Here is a 24,818-nt window from a genome sequence, read left to right as displayed (position 1 = left end):
GTCATCAAAAAACTACAACCAGTGCTTGTTACCCACCAGACAAATCACTGTTAGAAATAAAGACAACATACACACAGAAACAAACCAACCCCCCTAAAATTACCTCAAGAATATTAAAGATATAGAGGACTATGACAGATCACTGTATTTAAAACTATTCTTTTCAAATTTACCATTACCCACATCAGTCCCCTGTCTAAATGAACATTAGAAAGTCAGGAATCTGATTAAATCCTCAAATGAATGTTTCCTCAGCTTTTCAGAGCTGGTATTCTCACCTCTTATTCTTCGATCCAGACCTTTTGCTCTAACAGTTCTCTCAGGTTTCTCATCTCCCAGTTTAGGACCACACATGTCAAATTAAAAGATGGAAGATGGCAATAACATTCAACTGGAGATAGGAAAAAGGCCTTATGGTAAAACACGTCTTTAGAGAAGCCTTGGAAACATCTCCCAACTGTAACACAGTAGTGTAGCCTCTCTCCCACTACATGCAGCAGATGTGTCCTGTTAATGGATTGTAGATCAAGCTCACAAGCTGACCCAGGAGGTCAGAGAGCTGGCAAGAGGCATAAAGTTGCTCTGCAAAAGGAGGAGATCCAAGCCATCTTACAAGAGAGCACGAAACAACAGCCAAAACCAGAAGCCCGTACTAAGTCAGATTTTGTGGGTATGATTACACAGGGAAAGTCTCTTGGTTAAAAGACGTCAATGCCACAGGTCTTAAAGCCAGTTTGGTAAGAAAGACTTGTTCTGGGATTTATTGCCTCAATACAAATTTATTCCAGTATGAAAGGACAGGCCTTCAGCCATGGAGCAGCAAACCAGGAAGCTGATGTTTGTACAAAACCAGAACACATTAGTAAGGGATACACATTACCTTTATTGTAACTTCAAAGTCTGAGACCTCAAGGCTTTATATTACACAATGTTACTTTCCTGACGTTAAAAATTGAGCACCGAGTACAATGCACTGGGAACAAAATCAAATTTGCACATAAATAAGGCTACCAAGGATATAATCCAAGGCATACTCTTTCATTTCCTTGGGCAATACTTCATTTTGGTTACAGCACTAGCACAATGCTCCTTCCCAGTAGTACAGTGCTCCTTCCCGGTATAACTTAAGACTACCAGTGTAGTGTAGCTGATTTAACATAATACACTGTAGAGCTCAACTAAACATCTCTGAGCATGATGCAGCTTTAACATTTTCTGCTCTTAGAACCTGCTTCAGAACCTGGATTGTCCCAAGTTGTGCCAGTACAGTGAACTCAAGCACCTCCTCTTTCCAAACTATGTAATGCACGTCCACTCATTCCCTAAGTGGTAGAAATTTAAGGCTGCATGTCAGTACAACATAAAGTAACTTCCTTGCTAATGATTTTCTTTTCTGCTCATCTATTTAGTGATATCGATCCACCAAAACTAGTTTATTTCAGAGGCTGGTCCTGACATTGGTGACGTCAGTGAGACAGAGTCAAATCCTGAAAACTCAAGGCAAAATGGGGGAAAAACCCCAACAAACCACTATATTTAATGCCTGCCAAAACTCTTTAGACATTGACCTTTTGTTTTTTTTTAAACCTCTCACCTTGCCTACACAGTGACCAAGTGGTAAGGATGAGCAAAGGAGCTGCCCCCCCACTAGCCTCTTCCCCCTTGCAACTCTACAGGTGACTGCCTCTACGGCAGAGGAGTTTTGTTAAATGGAGTAGCTAGAAAAAACACACTGCAATGTCTCTAATCAGATATGAGTAAAAAAGTGAAGGGATCTTCCAACACAAATCCAGCACAGATGCTGCAAGCTCATGCTACTACTTAGTCCAGGTCACAATGCCTCCAGCTTTATTCCAAAACTTATGCAAAAACCTGAAACCACTTAAGGATAGAACAAAAACATCTAAGTGTGTAACAATGAGGTATTTGGAATCCTTAAAGTAATGGGATGCCTTAGCAGCCTAGTGGCAAACAGTCAGAATTTTGTTTTTAGTTCATCTTATCTGGCTTATTGGATCAACAGAGTCAAGGAGTGGTTAGAAGTATTTTGGGATGATTAGGAAGGAGTCTCATTTTTCTTCTCAGAAGATGGGTTACATACGTATTTTCTTCTTCCACTTACTTGTGTTTCTATGTGTTTGCTATTCACTTATAAAACCAGAACTCTCTACATGGGAAACAAACAAGAAAATATGATGAACCAAGTGTGGACAAAAGCATAAGACGAAGAAACCCGGTTATGATGCAGCGAAGGTCTGCAAGCAAAGACTGCGATTAGCCCTCCAAAACGTGGTTAACGCCTCAGACAGCCTGAGTGTGTGGGTCTGCTTATAGAAACATCAGATTTCAACCACAGTAGCTACTATAACCTCACTGTCAAGGAGCAACCTAAAGTAGTTGAGAAACCCTTAATCTAAACAGTCTCAGAGTTCTTGCTGTTCTGGTCCTTCACTTGAGAACTTTGCTGGCACAGCAACTACTACACACAGTATGGGCAAAAGGAGACAAAGTCACACAGAAATAGTTATGCTAGTAAAGCCTAGTATAAAAATAGATATAGCTCTGCCAGAAGAACACAGTTTTACTCATCTTAAACTGGCTAACTTGAGACAGGAAGGAGGCAAAAATTTAATTCTAGGAGGGGGAAAAAAATCCACCACCACCAAATCCTCTTTCTCTGACCTACCTACATTGCTGGAGACTGTGGTAAACTGGCCACAGGGGCATAAGTATGGTGACAAAGGTGCTTCTGAAGCAGAAATACTTTAAAAATGCTTTTAGAAAAGCAACAGTAAATAAACATGATGCATAAGACCAACAGTCATTTCACAGTTGAGCATCTTTACTAGAAGGAAAATGAAGAAGCATGGCTGCAGGAGATTTTGGTTGCCTAATCTGTCCTGGAGGAAGAATCAAGCATCAGCCACAAGTGGTCCCTTAAAAAACCCCAATGACAGAGATTCTGGCTGAAATACTGTGCTTATACACTGCTGCTAATCCACTTCTTCAGTGATCACTTATTGTTCTTAAAACTCTTTAAAGTCTTTATTTCATAGAGAAGGAAACAGATGCCTATACCTAAAGGCTAAACCACACAAGGACAGATGTTTATGCTGAAATTACATCTGTGACAGGGGCATAGCAAGTCATATGCAGTCTAGAAATAATCCATCCAGTTTTTATCAGTGAAGACACATCTTCAGCCACTTCTGCACTTCCTGCAGAGTGGATAAAGAAAACAATCAGCACCTGGCATAAGGAGGACACTTTGCCCAAAAGGGCTTCAAGAGATCAGAGGATTAACTCATGATAGAAAGAAAAGAAATAACAAGAGTGGGCAAATTAAGTGTCTTCAAATCACAGAAGAAAATGAGAAGCCTTGATGCAAGCAGAGAGCAGGAACAGATAGAAGAGGGAACGTGGCTGCACAGAATGAAGATCTCAGTACAGGGAAGGGGAGCTAGGAGACACACGCAACCGCAACATCAGATGGGAAAAATACAGAAGACTACTGGGGTACATACAGCATGACCTTAGAAAGCCATTGGCAGGGAAAGAGGGCAGACCTCTGAGAACTGTTGGTCATAAGAAAGATGGGGCAGGAGGTACATTAGAGGGTGGGACACGGCATAACCATGCGCTACAGACAGGGTGTAAATATGAAGAGAGAAGAGTTACGAGCAGACCCTATTGCTAAGGTAGCAGATAAGCAGAGATCCTGGTTGCTTCTCAAAACCCTGGGATACGCAGCCTGTACACCTCTCAAATACACGGCAGGTCAGAGAAAGAAGATCTGATCATTAACAGGGAAGTGAAGGCATTTAAAACAGCTTAAACAGAGCAATGAGGAATAATATTTATCACTGAAAATATCAGAACATAAAAAGGGAGCATTTTTATTATCTCATCATATTTCTGTAATAATTTTCAAGAGCAACAAAACGTACCCATAGCATCATTGTTATTAAAAATGTTGGCTAGAATAATGAGCAAGAATCTTATTTTCTTCCGCTTTTCCTTTGATACTTCACAAAGCTCTCCTACTACAAAGTTATGTATACATGAAAGTCTGCTGTGGCAAAAATAATAAGCATAGTTCATGACTTCAGTTTGTAAAGCACTGGCACACAATATTTTAATACTAAAATGTTTTAACGCAGTTTTAATGTTAATGTGTATTTGAAAAATTTGAGCAAACTAGGTAATAAAAATGGTTGTACCACTGAACAGCTCTTGCACTACCATTAAGTCATTTAAAATTTCACACCCCCAGGCAGTTTCACAGACACTAGAAACTATCCTAAGATGGTTCAGATGGTTCTGCTCCTGGGACAAAAAGCTCCCTTTCCATTCAGGCAGAAGAGATTGAGCAGAACACTAATGGGCACAAGCAGCTCGGTATACTGCAGCCATCTGAAAAGGAATAAGAGGCTGGTGAAGTAAGAAGAAAAAACCTAGGGAGCGTAAGCTGCTTATCAGTAAGATCAAAGATCCTCAGATAGGGAATTAAAGCTCATCATGTAAATCAACAAGCTGGCTTGGGTGTATCATCTAAATGCTCATCTAACAGCTAGGTTTTACAAATAAGGGAAGTTCTCCCTTCTTCTTTTCTCCTTATGTTCCCATGATCCTGTTTGATGTTTCTCCTTTAGGTGGCTAAGCCAAATCACTCTAGGTTATAAGAGCATCACTGACAGCAGAAAGGAACAGAACATGTGTCCAGAGCTGAACAACAGCACCACCCCTTTTTAGCTAAATTATTAAATTGGCTAAGATGTGCCATCAAACCACACTCAGGATATTAGTCTTAGGTTTGTTTTGGTTTTTCAAATATTCAGTTAGCATTTAAACAGATACACATCTTACCATTATCATAACAACAGAATTAACCATACTTATGCAGCTATGACCATATAACCATGTCATTTCACCAGCATTAGAGATCAACAAAACCTTCTGCATTGCTATATTCTTATACAAGCTTGGATACATGACACATGATGTTTTGCCTTTACTATATCTCGCATTTGTTGTTCAAATTACAGTTTAAGTGGTATTGTCTCCTGAGACAGTTACTGCAAGAAAACCAAACATGAATACTTACAGTTCCAGGCCTTGTGAAGTCGATACTATGTGCTACCTTTTGTCTCATCTGATTGTTACACAAGCGAACACAAACACTTTGAAGGTACCCTGGTGTGATCTAAAATTAGGAAACAGAACAGGATTATAATAAAACTTACACTTTCTACCAGACAAGTGTTTCTATACTAAAGGTTGTTTGTTGTTTTGTTTTTTCTCCAGAGGGCAAAAATATCACACACCTGAGACTCACTGATGCAAACACAAAGTATTTACTGCAACTACACTTCTGTTCAGAAATTCAGGACAGAACTAAAGTTCCATAAAACATCTGACACTGTCCTGCATGACATCTTTATTACTAAACTGGAGAGGCATGGATATGATGGATGGACTGCTTGGTGGATACGGAATAGGCTCGATAGTTGCACTCAAAAGTTACAGTCAACAACTCAATGTCCAAATGGACATGAATACAGGTGGTGTTCTTCAGGGTTGGTATTGGGACTAGAACTGTTTAACATCTTTGCTGATGAAATGGACAGCGGGATCAAGCACTTTCAGCAAGCTTGGTGACAACACCAATCTGTGTGGTGTGGTTGACACACTGTTGATCCTGACAGGGATAGAGAGGTGTGCCAGCGTAAACGTAATGAAGTTCAACAAGTCCAAGTGCAAGGTCCCACAGCTGGGTCAGGGCAATTCCAAGCACAGCTATAAGCAGGGTAGCTACTGGACTGAGAGCATCCCCGAGGAGAAGGACTTGGGGATGTTCATAAATGAGAAGCTCCACATGAGCTGACAGTGTGCTGTCAGCAGTTTTGCAGCCCAGAAGGCCAACTGTATGTCAGGCTCCATCAAAAGGAATGTGACCAGCAGGCTGGACAAGGTGATACTCCTCCTCTACTCTGGTGAGACCACACCTGCAGTACAGCATCCAGCTCTGGAGCCCCCAACATAATGAGGACATGAACCTGTTGTAGCGAGTCCAGAGGAGGCCATGCAGATGTTGAGAGGGCTGGAGCACCTCTTCTGTGAAGACAGGCTGGGAAAGCTGGGGTTCTTCAGCCTGGAGAAGGCTCCAGAGAAACATTACAGCAGCTTCCAGTATCTGAAGGGGGCCTACAAGAAATCTGGAATGGGCCTTTTGAAAAGGCCCGGTAGGGATAGGACAAAGGGGAATGGCCTTAAGATGAAAAAGGGTGAATTTAGATGTTAGGAATAAATTCTTCACTGTGAAGGTGGTGAGCCACTGGAACAGGTTGCCCAGGGAAGTTGTGGATGCCCCATTCCTGGCAGTGCTCAAGGCCAGGTTGGATGGGGCTCTGAGCTACCTGGTCTAAAGCAAGGTGTTTCTGCCCGTAGCATGGTTGGTGGAACTAGATGATCTGTAAGGTCATTCCCAACCCTAATCATTCTGTGATTCTACAAAATTAAGAAAAACGTAAACCCTCTTCATCTGGGAGTAGTTACGGTATTCATGATATTAACACTAAACACTTTCGGGGAATCTAGAAGTAAAACAGAATTTGTCACATCTATGCTTGCATACAGATTTTCCTCAATTAAAAGGTAGAGCCGTCCAACAGTAAGTACGAAGCAGTTTTGTGCTTTATACTTATGAAATGCTGATGTACTGTCTAGTTAAAAAGCAGAACCTATGCTGTCTTGCACAGCAGAAAGAATAAATATGAGTTACACAGTACAGTACTTTATGATTTAATGCAAAACATATTAGCAGGCTTAGGTTTTTTGTTTTGGGAAATCTATACCACAATAGAACTACTTGATTTCACAACAATTATTAAATTCCCCAGAACAGCTGAGAGGACCTAGACTATTGAACGAATGGGACACTTACAGAATCATAGAATCATAGAATAGTTAGGGTTGGAAAGGACCTTAAGATCATCTAGTTCCAACCCCCCTGCCATGGGCAGGGACTCCTTACTCTAAATCATATCACCCAAGGCCTCGTCCAACCTGGTCTTGAACACTGCCAGGGATGGAGCATTCACAACCTCCCTGGGCAACCTATTCCACTGCCTCACCACCCTCACAGTAAAGAACTTCTTCCTTATATCCAATCTAAACTTCTCCCGTTTAAGTTTTAACCCGTTACCCCTTGTCCTGTCACTACAGTCCATCCCCAGGCACCCCTATAGGCCCCCTTCAGATACTGGAAGGCTGCTATGAGATCTCCACGCAGCCTTCTCTTCTCCAGGCTGAACAGCCCCAACTTCCTCAGCCTGTCTTCATACGGGAGGTGCTCCAGTCCTATGGCGATATAATAAAACCCTTCAAATTCAGAATGCTGTAACTTCAACATTATTTTAGTCAGTACTCAACTCCACTCTGGAGTCAGAAATGACAGAAACCAAGATTCCCAACGAAAGAGTACCCTCTGCTGGACACACTTGGGAAGGATCAAATGACTGCCCAGCACAAGGCTAACAAACGAAACGAAACAGGCATTCACAACAAAAGATAAACATGCCTGGCTCCTCCAGAACATAAGGGTATATCACCTTGGAGAGCACTGAAGTGTGAAATACAAGGCAGCAAATTAATTACTACATACTTCTCATTGTTACCAGAGCTCATGTGAGCATATACCTTTCCTAATCTGCTCTAAAGCAAAGCTCACACCTACAGGCAAATTCTTTTAATGAAATACAAGACTTTCATGCTGATGACTGGAGGAAGGTACATACTGACTCTTCAGCATGCAGCATAGGAATTCCTAGCTCATTCTCCCTGTTAATAATTCACAGCTCCTTTAAAAGGATCTAGAGGCCACAAATATCTGCCACAAGACTAATTCTCAGGTTATACAGAAGTTATAGTACTTCTTGCATGTTTGAAGAGAAGATGGCACAAAAGATGAAGCATAAAATCATCTTTGTATAAAAAATACTCATAAGAAAGTTGTACCTTCCACAGTCACATGTGTGGCCCATTTCCCACATTGCGCAACTCATTCACTACTCCTACCCCAGCTCCCTTTACCAACTAAATGAACAAGTTGAGCTCAGTAGAACAGAGAGCAAAGCTTTTCCTCACCAGCATTTTTGATGACACAATTGTTTCCACCATACTGTAACTTAAAACAGACCTGGCAGCAGTTTTAAATATACAACAACCTCTGACAGGCTGGATTGCAAGCAGTAGTCACAGAAATGCCCTCTAATCACTGCTGATGCCAAAGCTGAAAAAGGGGACTCTCAGAAGAGAACTGTCTTGTGAGACGGTGATAATTTCTTGAAGATTTCCCAGCCAGAACAATTCAATCCATATACTGCACTAATTTTATCCCAGTACACAGAGGCAACAGAAGACATCTCTCATCCAAAGTGCTGTGTTTCATTAGCAAAAAGACATAGTACTTAAGAAATGCTCTTAACTACAAAGCTCAATTCAAATTTTAGTGGCATTTTTTCACCATTTTCTGTGGGATGAGGAAGCAAGTACACATCTGAATCATTTCTTACCATCTTGCCATTGACTGTGGCCTCTAAGGAATCCACCAGCTCTGCAGTGACTCCAATAAGGTTACGGTAGTCCACCTGCATTTTGTTAAATTGTTTCAGGTAGGTCATGGCTCTGCCCTCAGATTCCACTAACTGTTGTTGAAGATGCTGCAACCTTTCTGTCAAGAGAATAATAAAAAAAGAACATCACCTTTCAACCACAAGGACAAAAATCCCACAAGCATTTTTACTGTTCTAAAGGGACAACTTCAACTGCTGCTATGGAATTATTTTTATCCAAGGTGTGGAATTACACTGCAAAGATTATTCCATACTACTAGTGTGATTTCAGTTTGTCATAACAGCTACAAGTATCTCTTTTGCCTTAACTGCCCAAAGAAACAACTGCTTCACAGTTACAGCAGTAATACAACTATTAAACAGTAAACACCACTGAATACATTTGTGAAGAGAATACCATTTTACATGTCTGTTAATACAAAAAGGTTCCATGCTATTGGAGACAAAACAAGACAGTAGGCATCAAATCAGAAGAATATATGACAAAATGCAGCTTAGGCTTGCTATCTTCAGATGAGACTCATGCACTGTCTGCTACATTAATTTAAGTACCAGTGGGTAAAAACCAGTATTACACTGAGCAACATTTCAAAGATAAAGCAATAAGGCTGGGTGTTTTCTCCAGTTATTTTATAGAAAGAGACCACTGATATTTAGGTTATGTAGTGCTTCACTTATTTTAAAGTAAATACTAAGTCTGCTATCTTTTAAGGAAAACAACCTCAGACCTAGTCAAATTAGCATTCCGCATGGAAGGCAGGCACAGAATCTGGAGCTGTGTATTGCAGTGCACATCTTCATGACTGGATAACTATGAAGGGAGGCACAATATTTCTATTGTTACTGCTGATGTCTATGTAATTTGCTCGAACATTATGTTTTAAATTAGTTTGCTGAGAAGCCAGTATCACTCTAGTGTTGCAAAAACGGCATCACACCCATCTGCAAACAGACTCAATATTTACCATAGGACTTTCTATTAAGCAATGGTCAGGAAGCAGCTTGATGACAAAGTTTCAGAGAGAAGTAGGATTATTTTTCACTGATTTTAAAAAATGTTGGGGTTATAGTAGAGCATTCCAAACAGCCCAATATGACCAAAACAGTTTAGGTCCAAACAGACCCAAAGGGAAGAAAAATAAAGGAAGGAGCTAAGATACAGAATTAGAAACTAGAAAAACTATTTCCTGTTCCTGGCTTTGAACAGACTTTGCTCATAATCTTTAAGGAAACCATTACCCTCTTTCAATACCTGATTCACTGTCTCTTTCCATAAAGATGAAGATCATATGTTCCTGTAACACAGAAGCATTGGGAAACATAACCGGTATCAGTGGAAATCTTTTGGATCTTCATTTGGAGAATGCTAAGCAGCACAAAGTTTCACCATACCATTATCCTCTGTGTTTAAAAAAATCCCAGCATATACCTTACAGCTGCAATAAGCTCTGGAGAGCTTATTCAGAACTCTACTTATTCAGAAACAGTGCCTCGACATTTGCTCCCTTGCTCTCTGAATAGAGGCAAGAACCTCTTCTGAACCAAGGTGACTGGCACAGGGGGTGGTAATCTTCAGAGGGAAAAATGGGGAGGGGAAGTCCTGTATTAACACCATGGCTTATCTGGTAGAGCCTTCACAAGTTCTCTTTTACAATGGTGATTAAGTTATTTGCAGGCAGTGATGTACTACTAACACACAAATATCTGCCAAACAACTTCCAACAAAACACTTCAAAAAAAGCAATAAACACTCAGAGATAAGAGACGCAAAACTGTCAGAAACATACTATTCAAACATACCTGTTCATAAAGCTTTCATTACAAATAAACAAGATCAAAGTCATCAGATAGTTCTATGATTTCAGATGTTGGAAACTGCTTTAAAAACTTGTCATATCATATGGATTTTAGGGTTTCCAAAATAGGCTTTTATCCCATTTATGTTAAAAGCAGTAGATGTTGGAACATCTTATTTTTACTTTCAGAATATTCAGCAAAATCATCTTTTTAATTGGATTTTTAGAGAAAACGGGCATTAACAGACTTTAGCTATAAGCTTTAGCTATAAATTGACAGTTCTAAAGCATGAAATACAAAGAAGGTGCATCTTCTTATTTCTAATCCATGTTTTTTCAAAAATCTATGAGTTAAGGGAAAAAAATGACAAACACCCAGACAGTTATTTTACTCTCACAGCTTTCTCCCCTCTAAGAATGGCCACCTTCTGAAAACTATTCATGAATCACAGCATTTTGCACCTGCAGGATTTGTGACTGATACTTGAGATCCAACTGCAAATTAAGCCACCCTAATAATATTTTTCTTATGCTTTCTAGGAGGGAGTGCAAACCAACATGAAATAACAACAGAAGCTGTGACAAGCCACAGATCCTGTTCAAATCCAGCAAAATGCACTTGGAAAGGAAACCCCAAAGAACACTTGAACAGCTCCCAGTAGTATTAAGCAATCTTGCTTAGAACACCAAACTTCTTATAATTCTTTAAGCTGTTAAAACCATCTCAACTGAAATCAATATTCATCAACTTACAAATCAAGAGAGCTAAGATAACTTCCAATGACAACCCAAATTATTCTCCTTTGACAATAATCATTCAACTTGAATTTTATTTTTATTCCACAACCATCACTGCTAAACTGCTGCCACAGCTTTAATGATACAGCTCAAAACAAGAGTATTTTTCTAAACTAAAAGATTCTGAGAGCAACCATTGCACAAAACTAGCCACTCTTCAATGCTTTATACCTTTGCCTAGATGAGCAATTGGAATACATTTTTATTTAACTGTGATAAAACACATTTGATTCAGAAATTTTCAGTGTATGTACCTAGAGCATGACTTTACTCAGGAGATGGTTGGAAGCACCAAGCCACAAAATATAAACCTACTCATAATTTGCTTGCTTTTCACAGCCTAGTGGGCAAAGTTCCCAGTGATGAAAATCCACCTTTCAACATACAGTCAGCAGCAAAAACTACATGAACAGAACTTCATGCAGTTCATGAAAGCTCGTTTTGGCAATCAAAAAACAGGGTCCAAATTACCCCTTTCATGTTAAATTTAGGGATTATCAATTACAAACACTGGTCTTTACTGATAAAGGGGAGTCAAAGAGAGGAAACACAGAGCCTTGACATATTGGGTTGTTTGGGGTTTGTTTTTTTTTCACTATCTTCTCACACATAAGTAATTTTACTAAAAAAGGAAAAGTATTTCATTAAAGTCTCTTACTAAGAGAGCAGGAAGCTTTCATCATTCACATGTAGCTGACCCAGAGAGAGCTGTTGGAAGTGTTGGTCTTGCGCTACCTCATTTCCCCCCTTGCATTCCAGCCACATGCCCACAACCAATAACACCATTTGGCAGATAGATCAGGGAGCTGCCAGCCCAGACAAAAATTAGTCTTTAGTTGCTTGTTTAAAGTCATTGCTATCTTAGTCAGGATTGGTGAAAAGGAAACTGCCTTTCAGAAGCAGTTCACATTTATGTCACCTTGCAGAAGTGATCAAACTGCACCTGTAACAGGAATCAGAGAGTAACACAACACATTTCACTTCTCTTTCCCTCTCCCAGACACAACTCCTGTATGCTTTCTGCATATGATAAGTTTAGGAAGGGGTGGGGGGAACCTCTGGACCCAATATCTGCCAGACCATTATTCATATGTGGAGGAAAAGAGGGGAAAATAAAGGACAGAGGACTAATCTCCTGGGTTAGGAGGATGCAGCATACAGTAAAGCTTGCGACTCTGCCAAATGAAGATGCTGGAAGTAGGCATCATCTGAGCTACTGCATGTTTCTACCAATATTCTTGCTTGCTCTTTCATGTATGTAATTATCAAGTCTTTTTAATGTTTTGACTCCAGTTCCTGCGAACAGCCAAGGAGTTACACATATGCACACATGCATAATTCCACACTAAGCGTTTCTCCTTAAGACAGAGAACAGTTGTTATCCTCTATGACAACCTACCTACACCTCAAACACATTTCCTGAACTTGTGCTTGCTCTCCCTGTCTCTCTAGTCTCAGTCCACCCACACACTTTGCTAGAAGCACTTCAGCCAGCCAGCTTGACTTCCTGCATACAATACAGCAGAGCTCTCAGCAGAGATGATGCAGGTCCCAAGAGCTGCTGGCAGACATCAGAACTCTTTAGGTAACAATGAAACCTTGCTCTTAAAAAAGGCAGCAATTGCCTTGTCTCCTTACTGCTAACCTCATTTCCATAAAAATTACTATCTATATTTTAAACTGACATCTTTCCACATTAATAGTAATTCAGACTATAGCAACTCTTGATAGACAGACAGGTCACACTTTACCTTCTCTTGTGCAGCAGCCTGACACACTTCCCTACTCTCCCCTTCCCTGACATAGAATAGTCAGTGTTGGAAAGGACCTTAAGATCATCTAGTTCCAACCCCCCTGCCATGGGCACGGACACCTCACACTAAACCATGGTACCCAAGGCTCCGTCTAACCTGATCTTGAACACCATCAGGGATGGAGCATTCACAGCTTCCCTGGGCAACCCATTCCAGTGCCTCACCACCCTTACAGTAAAGAACTTCTTCCTGATATCCAATCTAAACTTCCCTGTTTAAGTTTTAACCTGTTATCCCTTGTCCTATCACTACAGCTCCTAATGAAGAGTCCTTCCCCAGCACCCTTATAGGCCTGCTTCAGATACTGGAAGGCTGCTATGAGGACATGATGGAAGAATAGCTGTGAACTCATCCACAGACTTATATGAGGCAGTGAAGGAGACAGTAGCTGAAACCAGCTCCAAATACTTCATTCCCTCCACTCCTGTTAGCCTGAGGACACACAGAAGGTCTGAAGCTCTCTGTGCAAGATGCCAACCATTCTGCCAAACTGAAAACACATGGGAGAGCTGCAAGTTAAGCACAACTGCCACACAGGTAGCTTTGAAATGCATACAGGTATTAATTTTTTTTACTTTTTAAAAATTTTTTAAATGTGTAAAAAGCCAGACTGTAGCAGCTTAATCAGGCAAGGTAAACACACTGAACTCTGCAGGACACTCTCAAGAGCATATGCACCACCCCACCTAAACTTCAAGTGCTTCAGTATGTCAAACTAATGACTGGCAACTATGCACAAAAGGCTGCTTCCAGGACTCTCTGCCACACATCTCTTTGTTCAAGTGTTGCCTAATAATTTTCTCTGCTTTTCTCCTTCACTGATAAACATTCTCCAACAGCAAGTATGTACTGTGGATCCCATGTGATCTGAGGAGCATACTGCAAAAATAACATCTCAGATCCAAAACTTTCATATGAGACAGCACTCAAGTAATGTTTATGAAAAATCCAAACCAACTCAATCTTCAAGGCACATAACAGATCTACAAATTAAAGCTGACCTGCATGGATTCAATACCACGACGTTCCCTGTACTTGTACAAGGCACAGAACCTACGCAAATAAGAAGCAATTAGACTTTAAATAATTCAGGTGCAATCATGTAGTCATTTCTTTTTAAGCAGGGTATTGAATTATTGCCACAAGAAAAAAGTAACTTCTGAAAAATAAACATCCATCCACAAATATCTTTCTACTATTCAATGAAAGTCTAATGCAAGACAAGTAACAAAGAAAATACCTGGAACTCGCCCTGGGAGATAAGCCTTTCTCCTTAATTCTATCTACAAGTTGTAAATCCTCAGTTTAAAATTACAGATTAAAATAACTCAAGAGGAGAAGTCATCTGAAGAAACCAGCTGGACTCATACAAATCCCTACTAATAAAGTGAACACAGAGTCAGGTGAAAAAATAAATGCAAGATAGTTGGGAACCTTAGTTATAGAACATAGAACAGTTAGGATTGGAAAGGACCTTAAGATCAACTAGTTCCAACCCCCCTGCCATGGGCACGGACACCTCACACTAAACCATGTTACCCAAGGCTCTGTCCAACCTGGCCTTGAACACTGCCAGGGATGGAGCATTCACAACCTCCCTGGGCAACCCATTCCAGTGCCTCACCACCCTAACAGGAAAGAACTTCTTCCTTATATCCAATCTAAACTTCCCCTGTTTAAGTTTTAACCCGTTACCCCTTGTCCTGTCACTACAGTCCCTAACGAGCAGTGCATCCCCAGCATCCCTATAGCCCCCCTTCAGATACTGGAAGGCTGCTATGAGGTCTCCACGCAGCCTTCTCTTCTCCAGGCTGAACAGCCCCAACTTTCTCAGCCTATCTTCATATGGGAGGTGTTCTATTTATTGAAGTGATTTTTAAAAGGCACATATTTCAAATGCCATCAGAATCTAACAGAATTCAGTGCCAAAATCCTTTTTTTTTAAAGATCCCCAAGTCACTATCACACTTAGGTGTGTATGAACAGCTTACCTAAAAATGCAACACACCAGAGCCGTACTTAAACACTTTCTTATTCAGGAGATATCAGTATGTGCTATTTTAGGAGTTTAAACAGGATGAATGAATAAGAACAAAAATCAAGCCTGTTGAAAATCAGACAGTGATGCAAATAACTGAATGAGATTTGAAATATGGCAGATGCAGGTAGGCATAAGCAAGTATGGGAAAGAAATCTGAGAAAACTTACTTCCATCATAACTAAAAATGGAGAGCTAGTATGCACTTTCTACAGAGTTCTCCATCTGTTTTTACCATATTTTGGGACAGAACAGACTTAAAATACAAATCCTGTGACTAAGCCCTTTCCCATTTATAGCATTTCTATGTTCAACCCTACTGACCTCAACCAGTCTAGCAATGACTATTACCAAGACAGGGGTCTGGATTTCAGAGGACTTTTTGCCATGCATCATTAGTTTCCCTGTAATTGCAGGTGTACTTTCTAATACTACTACCATAGCCCCCAGTAATCTTACCACAGCTCAGCATTTACCTTTGCTGCACTGTCCATTCTCCTTCTGTTGTTTGAGCAGGAGCAGTTCAGGAAAATGTGCATTCTTTCAGTACATGTTTGTTCCAGAGACACAGAATGAGAAATTCAACCAACTGGCAAACCCAGCCAAGTCAAATATTCCCACAGTCCCAGGCAACAGCCAATGCCTAATAATTTACAGGAAAGCAATAAATGAATCAATAATAAATACATAAAAATCTTGTATACAATGTACAACATTGCACAGAGACTTGAGACCTTTAAAGATACTAAATCCAGCCCTGAAGTAGAAGATACAGTAACTCCAGTCTAAATGTATTAACACCAAAAAGTCAAGCTACTGATTTTACGTATCAACATACAAATATGCAACTGTTTAAGGGTAAGTGACTTTTTATACCTAAGAAATATTCAGGGCTCAATAAGGATCCAGTCAATTACTCCATAAAGAGAAATAAGCAGAGAGGAAATTTTCTTTAGCTGCTTTATGCCAGACTCCCACACAAACATCCTTAAGATGGAAGTGAAAACATCGTTTTGATCACTGTTCCGCACCCTGGCAAACAGGCAAGAATGGAACAGAAGGAATATATTCCCAGCTCATCATTCAGTACCACCATGGCAACATGCTGCTTCAAAATAAAGTAAGATATAGCAAGAAAAGGACTTTTAACTTCTGTTAAAAAACAAAACAAAACACCCCAAAAAACCCAGAAACAAAGACTCCAGGTTTTTTCTACCCTGTGTGTAACTGTACTGATGAAAAACAGGGAAGAAAATTTGTCATATAGCTACTGAGTTTGCAAATTAGGCCTGACAACACAGCTTAAACAATATTGTTAGAAAAATAAGTCTGGATCACAAGCCATTTAGTAAAACAATTTCTGGAACCCTTAAAAGCCCTGGAAAACTTTCAGCTAGAAAAGACTAAAAGCTTTTAGTTAGTTAATGCCGAGACAGAAGTCAGTTCAGGTCAGTGTCTTCAGGTATCCTGTACTTTCTTCATGGAAGCAAAGAATAGTCATACAATAAATACGCAAGTCCATATGCATCTATCCATTGTCTTTACATAACTTTTTCAAAAGATTATAAACAAAGTTTCCTATCCTAAAAACACTGAACTGCAACGTTACTGCAGTTCTGCTGTAAATCTCAGCAGCACACTCTTCCAGTAAATTATACTGCCTCTTTGCAGTAATTCTAATTATCTTCAAAGTGTTTTCTCGAAAGGATACAAATAAAGTGAGTAGCCGAGGAGTGTCTTTGAGGATCAGAGACAGGAACTTTTCCAGTCTCGTCCTTAAATCCGATGTCCAAGAATCCTTGAAAAGAAAAATAAATGATGACAGTTTTCCACCAAATACATACACTCTGCTGAAAGTACTGTTCTGATCATAGCCACCTTCCACTACTACTAAACAAGGCAGCCAGCATCGTACTGAAATGTTTTTCCCTTCACTGTTATTGAAGTGAATGTTTGCTAGATACCCATAACAGTGTACAGAAGATAGAAGAGAGTTCAGTATTACCCCTAAATGAGTGTTCTAGAAACGCAAAGTAGCTTTATTTAAAGTGTTAAAGTACCATATAATATGAGTGCCTCATATGACATGCAACAACTGCCCCTAAATTAGAAGTACTTAAAAAAATAAGGATCTTGAAAAAAAAAAAGATAAAAATATTAAAGTGAATTTTATATTTATGAAATAGAGTATGAAATGAATAATTTCCCACCGCTCAGCTTTCTAAAAGTAATCGCTAGACATCTTTCACTCCTAACAACATCTGGGAAATGTAAATTTTGTCAATAACTACTGCAAGAGTCATGATATGACATCAGTGATTAGGGTACAACAGTTCTAAAATCAGGATTTGGAGAGAAACAATTCACACACAAAAAAACAGACCAACATATCAGCCATTAACTGGAATACTGTCTTCTGCCTGACATAATATCTCATAAGCACAAGAAAATAACAGTTAAGGAAGAAGGCCAAACTACAGCTAAGAATTCACTGAATACTCATTTGTTCTATTTCAAACCTTCAGTTAAGCTCCTTTCTGCTTGACGAAAAGCAAGCCAGCAAATGAAAAAGCAGTATCTTCCAACAAATAGCAGGAGCTTCCTAAATTTACTGCTGTATACATATACGCTGCAAGCTGTTCTCACAGCTCAGATCTGCCCTTATTTCACTATGCTGGAGAGCATACAGAGTTTACTTGCTGCATTTACCAATTCAGTATCCAGACAGTGGTGCATAGCAGCATGCTGTATATTACCAGAGGAAACATGACTCCTACAGAGAGGAGTGTATATTATTTTTCAAGACGTATTACACAAACAGACAGGAACTCAGCTATATAAAGCATCAGATGCCTGACTAAAAAAAAAATGCTAAGAACACTGCTTAGCAGACTAGTGACTCACTGATGTTCTTTCTCAAACATAAAACAATCTGTATTTCAACACTAACATGGAATAAGCTGTACAATTCCCACAAGAAAATGAGTGACTGGACTAAGAGCTTGGACACTGGGTTACTATGAATAAACCTGAGGATCTTATCTCAGATAAGGCATTCAGGGGAAAAAGAGGAAAAAAAAAAAAAGGCAAAAAAAAAGCTGCTAATTAAAAAAAAGAGTAGTCATATCCCAACTCTGAGGTCAAGCAGTATTTATAGCTAGTCCCAAAGGACTATTGCTGTATATGCCTCTTTTTGGTGTTAAACTGGAGCTCCTCATCAGTTGGTACATCCAAATTCAGCCGTAAGGCAAATATCACTTAAGCTTTGATGCAATATCAAAAAATGCATGGCAGCAACGCAGGCTGAAGATATCTCCTCCTACCACAATAACTGCCTGCAGCTGCTTATAAAAGCCAGCACAAATGTCCATGAGGTAGGATGGTGAAGCATTTCAAGCATATATAACCCTGCAAAAATACTGTACGTATTTTACAAACAAATTTTTGTACCTCTGTATGTGTACATGGGAGCTGTATATACACATTCACAGGCAATAAAGCAGATCAGGTCCTTGATCCAGTCCAACCACATAACCAGCTGTACCCAGCATAACCAAGAAGTTAAGGCACAGTTTTTCACCACAGTGGAAATGGTGGCTGTACCTGAGGGGAAGGTATACCAATGCTTTGGAACATCAAACTGCCATCTACCTGCATGGTGCCCAGGAAGCAGTCAATGTAAGGGTGTTTTGTTACACTTTCATCAATAGAATAACTGTAGGTCATCATCACATTGAAAGTGCAGCTGCAAATATGTTCAAGTTCAAACACACTAACTTTTACACTCTCTTCTCACCTTGCACATGCAACCCTAAGAACTCAACTCTGAAACAGTCAAAGCAAAGGCTGAAACATATTTAACAAAAAAAAAAATAACCAGGAAAAATGCCTGTGGTTAAGAGTCACCAAACCACTAAGCACAGCTATGCTCTTCCAGCACTTCTTTTTTCTGGGGGCGGGGGGGAGGGGGGTGTGGAGGCACAGGCAACACTGTGTCTTTTTTTTTTTTGTTACAGAAGGATTACCTATAAACTTGACTTCCTCTTTTCCACATCAAATGAAACTGCTTCAGTCTCCTCATGCTTAGATGTCATGTTTTAAACCCAGCTATATTTACATACAGATAGTGGGGCTGTACAACAACCTCAAAACAAGTTAGGGGGACCTGAACTACTAAATAGTGATTCTCAGAAGCATGTGTATTTCAGGCTTGTGTAGAAAGAAAGGAGAGGCAGCAATTCTTATTTACAGACACAAAACTAGCGTACCATTTAGAACAAATGGAAAATACATATTTAAGATGGTACTTTGTTATTGACAGTACTCTCACAACCCTTCCTCCATCAAATATTTATTTTTTTTATGATTGCATGGTTTCTTTTAAAGGAAACAATAAAAGTGATTACCAAATTAAACATCATTCAATATCTATTACCCCATAAGAAAAACCATTATAAATACCATCTTTGCAAAACAGATACTTACCTGGAAAAGCTCTTTAAATGAAGGATGTACCATGGGGTTTGGAACAAAAGGCAAAGCATAGAAGGGAAGAAACTCTGTAGTCTGGCTCAGTGCAGCTCCTTTTGTTTCCAGGTATCCCTTAAAATGAGAAATCCTTTCCTCAAGTTCATCTTTGTCCTAGGAAATAAAGTAGCATATTTATTTAGAAAACTACTACTCTGAACACACTGTAATGCTGGCAAATACAAACAGAGACCTAAACACATTACATTTGAAATGCCACAATATCTGTTCTCTAGAAAGCAAGATTTATTTCACTAGGGAGCATTATATCTCGCTTTTGCCACTCAATAAAGAAAATTTAAACCAATGTTGTCTCTGTCCCCCAGGTGCAATAAAAGTGAGGGACAGCTGCTTTTTGCATGTAAATTCTTCCTCCCTCTTCAGGCTAGATTTCTAAAGCAGAGTGCATTTCCATACTCAGGGCAGAGAGGAAACACCTACTTTAGACATGCTTCATTTCAATGATAAGCGCAGAATCACAAAATCCACTCACAGCACCAGAAAGGGGAGCTGACACACAGAACAAAAGCTTCTTAGAGGCTGGAAAACAAACTGAAGGCATCCAAATACTCCTGTAGCAGCTGACAGGTGTAAGGCAGGAGCTATTAAGCCCTGGCTGACTCCAGGCTACTTAAATTTCTCTTCATCATAAATGTCCCATGTAACAGAGATTTTTTTTTATGACAGCTTGGAATTAGTTTTCAATATGATATCTTGAGCTGGTCAAGATTCAGCTTTCTCATTTTACCAGAAATGTTTGTATTTCAACAGACAGCTTCAGTCCAAACTGGAAGAAAAGTAAGTGTTTTAATCATCAACATGCTGGTGCTTTCCAACTCTAAAATACTTTAGGAGATCCAGGAGAAAGACACCTCCAACTTCCATCTCTACACTTCACAATAAAAGGGGTCTGGTTCAACTAAAATGCAGGCTGTGGCCCAAAGACTGGGAATTCTTCTTAGTAAATATCCCATCCTCACCCACATTGAGGACAAATAAATGAAGTAAACCAAGCAAAAGGCATTTAAAGTTTGAATTGTGAACTATACTTACAGGCTTTCCAATATTGTGTTTCAAGAGGTAGGTGGCAAAGTGTATGTGAAGATAAAACTCCAGCTTCTGAGCATCCGGTTCATCGTCCAGGACTGAAGATGAAATATGCTCCTCCCAGAGCTGGAAGAAAACTTTCTGTTCACCATTTTCAAATGCTGTAAGCAGATCTTTCTGCAAAGGCGAAAAGCATTTAGTGAAAAAAAACAGACACAGAAGCACTACATTTTTTCCAACAGTGAATGAAGAATTTAAGTGCCATCTGAACCCTCAGAGGGAAAAAAAAAATGCCTACAATGTGCAAAAATCAGTCTTACTAAAGTATGGCAAGCTAAAAACCTAAAATAGTCAGAATCAAAACTACTGTCTCGGGTTCAAAAGGACTGGAGTCCTGAAAAAAAACAACCAAAACCAATCAACCAACCAACCAATCAAAAAGTCCAAGTTGAAGGTTTCTGCACTGGAAGATGACTGCTAGCAGACTTCTTCAAGGAATCAAGAATCTCTTCAGACAGCTAAGAGACACTGTAATCTCACACAATGATTAGTAGCCTGTAACTGCTTTTAGTATTACTGAAAGTAGTGCAAAATATGCATTACCTGAACAGCCAAAGCTTTTGAATCTCTTGAGGAAACACTTGCTGGTTTAGGTAGTGTCTTCCCTTTTATTTGACATTCATTTGTAAATACTTTCACTGTTTCTTCAAATTCAGCAAAATCCAAATACTACAAGACAAAAACATAGGAATAGTAAGTTTTTAGATTATTAATGCTCCAGTGAGTGACCCACGAATTGCCAAATCCTTTAAAGTTTCTCTGTAGGAGGGTAAATAAATGCCAAAGACTGCACAGCAACAAACCAAGACTTTATGGTAGGGAAATACTGTCTCAGAATTAAATTTCCTTCTGCATCCTGGAGAACAGTACTGACAACCAAGCACATCCTCTCTGAAAAAATGATGCTCCTCCATTTAGCCAGTAATTTCATTCAACCAAACAAGAAAGAGAACTGAAATTCATTAATGCTATACCTTGGTCGAAGAAACCAGTGAGTAACTTCCTTGCAAACAGCATTCTTGGAGGGCAGAATTCTCAAGCATAACTCTAATCTCCACAGCAGTAGACAGATAGCTTGAATTCTAAGCCAGGTCACTCATTTGAAGCTACGCAAGCCAAATTAATAACCATCTAATGAAGCATTATTCTTCTGAAAAAGAGATAAATCGCCCTACCTCTTCCTCCTACAATGCAGTTATTATATCACACAGAACTTTTCCCTTCTTCCCCCATCTCAGAAGTCTTAGTTATTGGTTGCTGAGGCAAGACATCATACTTCATTTTGATCTATTCAAATCTGTAGAAAATCTATTCATTTTAATTTGCTACAGAGAACAAGAATCATTTACTTTCCCCTTAACTCTACTGTTAACATAAACAGTAATATAGTAATGATTAAGTACTTAAGCCTCTTCTTAGATTGGTTTTTTGAGATTCACAAAACAGATTAAGGTTGTGTATGACTTTGCCATTTGGTAGACTCTCTGTCCAGGCTTTCAACAGACAGCGTAGCGAAACTAGGCACGAATGCCACTCCTGATTGCCCCTCTGTAGCACTGGCATCTGTGGAACACTGCAATAGATGGATCATACAAGGCAGGGGGTCTCGGTTTTGTTGGTTTGGTGTTCATTTAGGGCCCTAAACTAGTCTACCAACACAGTGTCAATCAATTAAAGGAATGGAGCAGCAGAGATCACAGTTTGTGTTTTTGTTCCAAATCATAAATGTTCCATTTTAGCCAATTTATCCAGAAGCCCGAGGCACTTGCTCCTGAAAGCCAGTCTCTCTCTTTTTCACAGGACCATTCCACACTTTAGAATACATTATGATTACCTCTACCCATATGGCCTATGAGGAGTGACTTGCTGGAAAATCCTGATTAGGCATTAAACCACAGAGATCAGCAGCCTCAGGACTTCAGCCTGGGCTTTGTCAGCTGTAGGGTTTTTATATGCCGCTGTGATTTTTATACACATATGGAACAAGGTGGTAGCTAAACAATGTTTTAAAGATCTTACTATTACCACAAGTTGGACCTCAGCCCTAAAACTGCCTGTCGATCTAATCAACTGTTCCTTTAATGAAAGCCTAATTTGCAATGAACAACAGATAATTCTAGACTGATTTTATGTTTGACTACTGGCATTTAATGGACTTTAAGCCCTTCAAATCTACAGAGCATGACAGGAGTCAATATGATTTCAGGGTGTAGCAAACACTTGCCCAGACAAATAACTCCAGAATTTAGACCACAGTTACAATGCCTGGCTCTGAACACAAGCATTATGAAATTTTGCCTTGCTCATGTCAACCAAAAAGAAAAAAAAGAGAGAAAACCAACCTCTCTTACTAGTCCAAGTAACTCGGGTTCACAAACTTGACCGTTACTCATCGTTAAGTGTTAACTGCTGTGGGTCATTGTTGATAAACCTAAAAAATCGTGAAGAAGGAAGGGGTTATCAGATAGCACAGCGGTTAAAGCAACCCCAGCCACACACAGCCCATCAGCCACCTCACCCCAAACCAACCGCATGAGGGAGACACCCACGGCCCGTAAGGCACCTCCAAGGCCGGTCCTCACCGACCAGAATCGCTGATCTCGCCAGGCCGCGGGGCCGTCACATCGGCTCCTCACCCAGCAGACAGGCGGTGCGGCCCGCTGCACCCCCACCCGGGCCGGGGGACCCCGCAAGGACCGCGAGCATGCGACCCTAGGAGCCCGTGAGCGAGCCGAGCACCGCCGCGGCACGGCCTACCCACAGCCCCGCGCCACCGCCTCCTGTCGCCCTGGCAACCGCGACCTCTCACCAGGCCGCGCCCCATCCCGCTGCACATGATCCCTCTCAGCCAATACCGTGCCGGGAAGTGTGCATCACGTGACCGGGGGGTTCACCACGCCCGCGGCATGTCCCTGTGGCGCGGCGAGTCGCGTGTTGTCGGTTCACTCTCTGTGACCGCCCTGAGGCGAGTCTGGGGTCAAGTTCATTTGTTTAATTACCTACTGTCTTAACGTATATTTCCGTACCCCTTTGCCATCCTGGGCAGCCAGAAGGCTTCTAAAAGCGCAGCCTGTGCTGTGCCTATCTGTAGGCCCATAGCTTTCTGCTCTTCAGTTACATGATTTTTTAATCATCCAGCACTGTTTGCCCCCGCCACATTAGCTTACCGAGCGCCGCATGCTCTGAGGCCATGGAATCATAGAATAGGGTTGGAAAAGACCTTAAGATCATCCAGTTGTAGCCCACCCCCCGCCATGGGCAGGGACACCTCACACTAAAGGCTCCATTCAGCCTGGCCTTGAACACAGCCAGGGATGAAGCATTCACAAGTTCCTTGGGTGACAAAGGCTTCCCTCTCTGGTTAGTGCAGCCCGTGGCCATGATCACCTGCATTATCTAACTGCCTGGAAGGTTCCTTTGGAAACAAAGTCAGAAGAAAAAATGAGAGCCCTGCAGAGGCTGAGCACTGCACAGTGAGTCCGAATCACAGCTCCAGGGCAGCCAGGGGGAGGGACACAGAGGCCAGCCCCATGGGTTGTGCACGCATTGCACCAGCAGGCACACACCCGACATGTCATTACCTCATAGAATCATGACCAAAATAAACAGGGGGATTGGCCAAGCCACCTATTAAGGCTTTGTCCCGTTTTTAATTAACTCTGGTGTTAGTGAACCTCTTGCCATTAACAGCGAATTTCTAGCAAGCATTTGCAAGACACAGCACAATGACATTGTAGCACCAGTGATGTCCTGTGGGGTTTTGGTCTCACTCCAAAACCACAGTCTTGTTTTCCACCATTAACACCTAAGAAGACCCATGTCCTCTGCACATCCTACAACCAGACACAGCATAGCACCATCTTTCTTCATTTAAAAGGCTCATAAGTGGACAGCTGAAACAGAATGCAGAGATTTGTATCTGACATACATAGTCGGATTTTGACCCTCAGTAATATCACAAAACCCAAAAGCTAATCTGACCAGCCAGCTCAGAGGCCCTGCTCTCCAAGGAGACCGCTTCAGAGTCAAACTTTAACTTTCCAACACCAGTGTGGGTGAATACAGTTCAGGCTACCATCCTCCCTTGGCCATGATCTAAGGGTGT

General features: G+C 40.6%; 1 protein-coding gene across 12 annotated transcripts in view; it reads right to left on the bottom strand.

The window, feature by feature from the left end:
• ARMC9 (armadillo repeat containing 9) overlaps nucleotides 1-23,336 on the bottom strand; it is a 71,911-nt gene extending 48,575 nt beyond the window's left edge. For 7 of the 12 annotated variants that reach the window (XM_061452243.1, XM_061452245.1, XM_061452246.1 and 4 more), the window contains exons 1-9: nucleotides 23,300-23,320; nucleotides 23,056-23,144; nucleotides 21,257-21,382; nucleotides 20,660-20,830; nucleotides 19,565-19,720; nucleotides 16,791-16,877; nucleotides 15,556-15,580; nucleotides 8,574-8,731; nucleotides 5,105-5,203 (exon numbers count right to left, since the gene is read on the bottom strand). In XM_061452243.1, coding sequence (XP_061308227.1) covers nucleotides 5,105-5,203; nucleotides 8,574-8,731; nucleotides 15,556-15,580; nucleotides 16,791-16,877; nucleotides 19,565-19,720; nucleotides 20,660-20,830; nucleotides 21,257-21,382; nucleotides 23,056-23,106 — 873 coding nt within the window. In that variant the 5' untranslated portion in view covers nucleotides 23,107-23,144; nucleotides 23,300-23,320. The other 5 variants (XM_061452247.1, XM_061452253.1, XM_061452254.1 and 2 more) reach the window with 4 other exon arrangements.
• Nucleotides 23,337-24,818: the final 1,482 nt, after the last annotated feature.

The sequence above is a fragment of the Pezoporus flaviventris genome, unplaced genomic scaffold, assembly GCF_033815535.1.
Source record: "Pezoporus flaviventris isolate CSIRO_AGI_PZ_B2104156 unplaced genomic scaffold, CSIRO_AGI_Pfla_v1 ptg000013l, whole genome shotgun sequence".
Classification (NCBI taxonomy): Eukaryota; Metazoa; Chordata; class Aves; order Psittaciformes; family Psittacidae; genus Pezoporus; species Pezoporus flaviventris.
Note: the sequence above shows the minus strand (reverse complement) of the source record. Positions and strands in the feature narration are given on the sequence as shown.